This window comes from Urtica dioica, chromosome 1 (assembly GCF_054948205.1).
Source record: "Urtica dioica subsp. dioica isolate 48M chromosome 1, U.dioica_male_clone48M_v1_H2, whole genome shotgun sequence".
In the NCBI taxonomy this organism is placed as follows: domain Eukaryota; kingdom Viridiplantae; phylum Streptophyta; class Magnoliopsida; order Rosales; family Urticaceae; genus Urtica; species Urtica dioica.
In genome coordinates this window covers 50,697,572-50,704,527 of record NC_142756.1, presented here as the reverse complement: position 1 = coordinate 50,704,527, position 6,956 = coordinate 50,697,572, and the positions used below count along the sequence as shown (strand labels likewise).

Sequence of the window (6,956 nt, the reverse complement as noted above, 5' to 3'; positions counted from 1 at the left end):
AAGGCCCTGGCGAACAAGGTCTTCGACCAACATCGTGAGGGATTAGGCATGAAGGACTACACACACCTTCTTTGAGTCAAGTGGGAGTTTGTTGTCAATGGTGCCCACAAGAAGAGTTGTAGTCTTTATTTTGAACATTTGATGTAATAAAGTCTCATGAAGACTCTTGCTTGTAATTGCCTATTCATTCATTAATAAAGTTGAAACGTTCATTCAATCTTCCTTGTCTGAAGCTTTATGATAAAACCATAGTCTTTTAGTCCATAAACAAACTTAACAACTTACGAAGAGACAAATGTAGATTTGCATGAACAAACTCTTCGTAGTTTGCTTAAAACGATATATTCGCAATCTTAGGGTCAAAGGACTATTGACCTCAGTATGATTGTTAGAAGAATCTATGATGTCTGGTTATGAGGCATTGAGAGTTAGGAACTCTATAGTTCTTCTAGGTATCTTCCGAAGGTACTGAATTGACCAGTGCACTTCTAGAGACAAGATAAGAACAAACCATTTAACCTCTTATGTCTCGAAGTCACTATGTATGAATTGCATCATGCTTACCTTAATCCTGAAATGAGACATGCCATTTCACACCTTAGTATTCTCATTTGAGAAAGTCAAAGTTCGGACTCACTATGTGATTCCGAACAAGGCCTATTGGTGAAGTACTAAGTTGTGAGTCTGTCATGAGTAACTTTGTGAAGTTCTCATAGATATGGAATTCATGTACAAGATTGCTGAAATGCAATGTATGTCACCTCATGCTTTGTTCCTTGGAGTGTGAATAAATGAACTGGCCAGTGTCCAAATTGAGTCCTGACTCTTTTGGATGAAACAATGTGACTTGTTAGCTCCTCGTCAATACATTGTTTCTAACTTATTCACAAGCGACAAAGGAGTTGAGGAAATAACAGCTAGAAGGGTAAAATGGTAATTTAGTAAATCCCGACTAGCTGATGACATTCATGAAGGGTAAACATAGATAATATTCAGTGGATCCGCTCATCATAATTAGGTCGAATTCTTGAGTAGAAAATAAATTCATTTGAACCGAGAGATTTTCAGTGTCAGCTCTTTAGTGGAGTCAGTTGGCATTAAGCTAAACTTGGAAAAGGTTTGTGAACTTTTGAGTCCAAGTGTTTAGCTAAAGCTTTGTTCATTTGGGTCCATGAGGTCACTGTCACGAATCACATCGATAGGAATAGTTAAACTGGAAGCTAAGCCAAAACAAGAACGAAAATAGTTAAAAGGGTATTTTTGTCTTTTGAGACAAAGGATGAAATGAATGTCAATAAATTTTTGACAAGGTCATTTTATGACATGTTTCACTCGGCCATGACTTGATCATTGGGCCTTGTGAATTAATTTCATTTCATAAGAATTTTATTGAAAACTCTTAATGGGCCTTTTTCATGTTCTCATGAATAAATGAAGAAGCTTCTAGAAGCTCCTTCTAGAAGTGAAATGGGCGCCCATAATACCCAAGGAAAGAGAGTTTATTTTGTGCATAAATGTATTTAGATACTTGCCAAAAGAAAAAGAGGAAACAAATTTCCCACACATGCTTGTAGGAAATTCGGCCAAGTGAGAAAAGGGAAAGCCAAGGAACAAAAAAGGAAACAAATCCTAGCCTCTAGGAGGCAGCCTTGGGCGCCCAACATGGAATGGGAAATGAAGGATTTTTGCTCATGAATATGTGATATTCTATAGAAGAGGAAACTACCTTATTGAAGGTGAGACCTCTCCTATAAATAGGAGCCCCATTTCCTCACAATTCATTTTCATCCAAGTTTAAGAGATTTGAGAGACTCTCTCTCTAGAACTTGGCCGAAGTCCTCTTCCCTCTCTCTCTAGTTTATTTTCGGTTTTCTCTTGTCTTGGCACCTAGGTCCTCACTCGACCTAGTCTTTAGCTCTGCGACTTCGAGACTCGTTCTCAAGTCGTAGTGTTTAAAAGTGCCCACTCACTGATTCCTTCTTTTCGAGTGATTTAGTGATAGAAACTTTCGTGGTTGCTCGAGGCGCCGAGGAAAGAAAGAGAGACGTGCTGCGAGGGGAGACGAACGTTGCCAACCTTCCAAAGGCTCATCAACGTTCAAGCATCAAAAAGGTTAGTAACTTTTATAGCTCATATTAGTTTTTATTTACATGCATATGCTCTTGTCTAGGTTAGTAAAAACTAGTTTTACTTAAAAAGAAAATTTTTAAAATTCCGCCGCTTAACGAAGCGTTAAACTTTTTCTTAAACCCTAGATCGATTCCAACACGAACTACATCGCCTTAATCTGCAGACCCTTGCCGCCTGCCAAACAGCTGCTGAACGTCTCACTGACTTCTCAGCTGAGCCCTCTCAAGCGAAGAGACCACAAGTGAACCCAAACCCGAGCCACATGGGCCCGAGTAGAGCACCGAGGGGGACAACGCAGACTTGGGAGAAGAAGCAATTCAACCCGAGACCTGCTCCTCCTCCACGACCTCCCACAAGGAATGCTGAAGTCGAAGACGCTCAGGGTGAAGTCAGGAAAGGGCCGTGTTTCCTATGCAAAGGTCCCCGCAATGTCCGCCATTGCCCCGGCCGCAGCCGCCTGACGGCTCTCCAAGCCGAGGTCCAGGCCGAGATGCATGAAACGGAAGCAGAACAGGGAGATGTGGAGGAGATCGTCCAGATGGGTGCCGTTAGGCTCCTTAATGCACTCAAGAAACAAGGCATCGACCCAAAGAAGCCTGTCGAAAAGGGGCTTATGTTCGTGGATGCACATGTAAATGGGGAGTTTGTGAAGAGTGTGATGATCGACACGGGAGCAACCCACAACTTCATATCCGAAGTCGAAGCAAAACGCTTAGGCGAATTGACCCACGTCCGGAGTGGCCCGACGAGTGAAGTTCAAGATGGGGACGTGGGAGGGACAGACGGACCTTATCGCAGTAGAGATGGACGATTTTGACATCGTGCTCGGAAATGAGTTCCTCATTGAGAATGGAGGAATTCCCATCCCCGTAGCAAACGTCCTAGTCATAATGGGCGAACGGCCCGCCGTAGTGCCGGCCAGAGTCAAACAGAGTGTAGCGACGAGAGTCATCTCTGCATTGCAATTCAAGAAGGGGGTGCGTCGAGGAGAACCCACGTTTATCGCAGCTATAGCCGCCTTCGAAGATGGTGGGGGTGAACCCGTTCCCCCCATGATCCAAGAACTGTTGGCGAAGTACCAAGACGTGATGCCCGATTGCCTCCCGAAGTCACTACCGCCAAGAAGAAGTATAGACCATGAGATTGAGCTCATCCCGGGCGCCAACCTTCCGGCCAGAGCGGCTTATAGGATGGCACCCCCAGAACTTCAAGAGCTTAGACTAAACGAGTTTTCCGAAGCGGGCTTCATCAAGCCCTCCAAAGCACCCTTTGGTGCCCCAGTGTTATTTCAGAAGAAACAAGACGGGAGCTTGTGGTTGTGCATTGACTACCGAGCATTGAACAAGCTGACCGTGCGCAAAACCTACCCAATCCCTCTGATCGCCGACTTGTTCGACCAACTAAGTCAAGCCATGTATTTCACTAAACTGGACTTACGATCAGGCTACTACCAAGTGAGGATCGCGGAGGGCGACGAAGCAAAGACCACTTGTGTCACCCGATATGGGGCGTTTGAGTTCCTAGTGATGCCATTCGGGTTGACCAACGCGCCAGCTACCTTTTGCACGTTGATGAATCAGGTGTTCCACGGATTTCTCGACAAGTTCGTGGTAGTATACCTTGATGACATTGTGGTATACAGCACTACGTTGGAAGAACACCAGAAGCACCTCGAGTTGGTCTTCCAAAAGCTGAGGGAGAACCAGCTATACGTGAAGAAGGAGAAGTGCTCGTTTGCGCAAGAGCGCATCAAGTTCCTCGGGCACATAATCGAGCGGGGACGTATCCGCATGGACATGGACAAAGTGAAGTCCATCCGAGACTGGAAAGTCCCAGCCAATGTAAAGGAACTTCGCTCGTTCCTCGGTCTGGCCAACTTCTATCGAAAGTTCATAGAAGGGTATTCAAGAAGGGCAGCCCCACTCACGGAGCTGCTAAAGAAAGACAAGGTGTGGGACTGGAGTTCTCGATGCCAAAGCGCATTCGAAGATCTGAAGGAAACGATGATGCATGACCCAGTCCTGGCCCTCCCCGACGTCATGAAGCCCTTCGAAGTGCAAACCGATGCTTCAGACTATGCCCTGGGCGGAGTACTTGTCCAATATGGCCACCCCGTAGCTTACGAAAGCCACAAGCTATCTGATGCCGAGTGAAGATATGCCGCCCAAGAGAAAGAACTCCTAGCGGTGATACATTGTCTGCGGATTTGGAGGCATTACCTCCTGGGTTCGAAGTTCATTGTGAAGACGGACAACTCTTCGGTGAGCCACTTCCTCACCCAGCCCAAACTCACCCCAAAGCAAGCGCGGTGGCAGGAGTTTATCACGGAATTTGACTTCCGCTTCGAACACCGCTCGGGGAGCACCAACCAAACTGCAGATGCCTTGAGTAGGAAAGCGGAGTTTGCCACGATACAGATGCTTGCCCCATTGTCTACAAGTCAAGTAAGCATTCCGATCCGAACTCGCATCAAGGAAAATCTCGAGAAAGTCCCGGTCGCCCGCGCCATCATGGCCCTTGTCAAAGAAGGGAAATCACGTCGATTTTGGATCGAAGATGGGCTCCTGTTAACCAAAGATCGCCGCTTGTTTGTCCCAAAGGCGGATGACTTACGAGAGACTCTCTTGAAGGAGTGCCACGACACGTTGTGGGCCGGCCATCCCGGGTGGCACCGCACGCTTGCCCTCCTTAAGCAAGCCTACTATTGGCCTCAAATGAAGTCCCATTCTCAAGACCATACTCGAACTTGCCTTATCTGCCAACAAGACAAGGTCGAGAGAAAGAAGACCCCCGGACTTCTAGAGCCGTTGACCATCCCAACAAGGCCTTGGCAAAGCATCTCGCTAGACTTCATTACGAGCCTCCCGCGCACTGGAGACTTGTCATGCATTCTAGTTGTGGTCGACCGGTTCTCCAAGTATGCCACCTTCATCCCAACGAGCAAGTACTGTGGGGCCGAAGAGACAGCCCGCCTGTTCTTCACCCACGTAGTGAAGTATTGGGGCATACCGCAGCACATTGTGAGTGATTGAGATCCTCGCTTCACGGGAACTTTCTGGAGTGAGTTATTCAAGTTGCTCGGCTCACAGTTGAACATCTCCACTAGTTTCCACCCCCAGACGGATGGTCAGACCGAACGCTTCAACGGGATGTTAGAAGAGTACTTGCGCCATTTCGTCAATGAGAATCAACGGAATTGGCCGCAATTACTAGATGTAGCCTAATTCAGCTTCAACGCTCGCAAAAGCTCGGCCACGTCTCTCAGCCCCTTCGAGATAGTCCAAGGCCAACAACCCTTGATGCCGCATTCGATCCCAGAGTACGTGGGCAAGAATCCGCGGGCCTATGGATTTAGCAAGGAATGGGGAGACAACCACGAGATTGCCCGCGCATACCTAGAGAAGGCTGTGAAGAGAATGAAGAAGTGGGCAGACCAAGATCGGCAGCCGCTCGAGTTCAAAGTGGGAGATCGAGTCCTCCTCAAACTGATGCACGAACATGTGATATATCGCTAAGCAGAGAGACAAACGCATGTTTCGAAGATACGAAGGCCCGCTGACCGTCCTTGAGAAGGTGGGCAAGGTGTCCTACAGGGTCGACACCAAACCCTGGATAAAGATGCACCCGGTCTTCCACGTCAGCAACCTGAGACCCTACCGCCCCGACAAAGAAGACGCATCCCGGAATGAAGACAAGCGCCCGCCCATGAAGGGGCCACGAAGCAAGAAGATTACCAAGGAGGTGGACACTATTCTCGCGGACCGCTACGTCAAAATCCATCATAAATGGCATTGGGAGCTACTCGTGAAGTGGAAAGACGCAGGAGACGAAGAATCAACCTGGGAGCGTGCAGAAGACTTAGAAGACTTCAAGCACAAGATTGAAGAGTTCAAGGAAGCAAGTCGCCATCTACCGTCGACATCGACAACTCTGGCCATGGGAGGGGGTAGAGTACTAGGTTCTTTCGATAAGGGCAAGTTCGTCCAGGGTCGTAAGTAAACCCATGGCCTCTTGCCCATCATTATGTATTTTGGGTAGATTGTACTTATGATTTACTTTTGTAAGCCCGATGAGGGCATCGATAGAATTAGTGGGGGTGAATGTTAGGGACCTCCTTTTTTGCTCTCCAGAAAATATTTGCAAACAGGTCCCTGGTGGATTTTGTATGGTTCATCAACCTGTTTAATGTTTACTGGAGTCACTTTGCCAAATGTTCGTTTTCCTTCTTTAGGGGAGGGTGGTGGAAGGGTAGGAGAGGAACTAGACCAAGGACCCTTAGTCCACCACCGGGGATATCAAACTTGCCGTGTAACCTTCCCGTTTGATATCAATGAACAAGTAGACTCATTTTGCTTCTGTGTTTGCCGTGCCGTGTCCCTATGAATGATTGCTTGATTGTTGGCTTGTTTATACGTATGCTTGTCGATATGTTCTCGTGTGTGAGAATGATGTGGTCCCAATAGCTCGTTACAATGTTATTCCGTGTCTGATCATGATCTTATGTTGTCTTGCAGACATCCAGTAGGCTGACTTGCTAGCGAAGCGCCGCAAGTGCCGCACGTCCCGACTATCTACCGAGTGAAATTAGTCGGCCCGTGACAAAGAGGCAAGACATAAAATGAAGGATTAAAAATGTTTGGAGGCCACACAGCGAGGATAAACAACCATGCAGCCGTACTAATATTGAGTATCACTGGGACGACCGAGGACGACCCTCTAGAGGTGTAGCTCTCGGTCATCGGAATTGAGTTTGCGCCGTGGACAATCTTTTGATACAAAACAACGACTTTTTGATCCGCCAGAACAAATGTCTAAAAAAACCCCAC

General features: G+C 47.2%; 1 protein-coding gene across 1 annotated transcript; it reads left to right on the top strand.

The window, feature by feature from the left end:
• The first annotated feature begins 5,661 nt into the window (after positions 1–5,661).
• Positions 5,662–6,655, top strand: LOC149408053 (uncharacterized). Its single transcript, XM_089623557.1, has 2 exons — positions 5,662–6,121; positions 6,645–6,655. The coding sequence occupies exons 1-2, from the start codon at positions 5,662–5,664 to the stop codon at positions 6,653–6,655; spliced, it is 471 nt and encodes a 156-aa protein (XP_089479683.1).
• Positions 6,656–6,956: the final 301 nt, after the last annotated feature.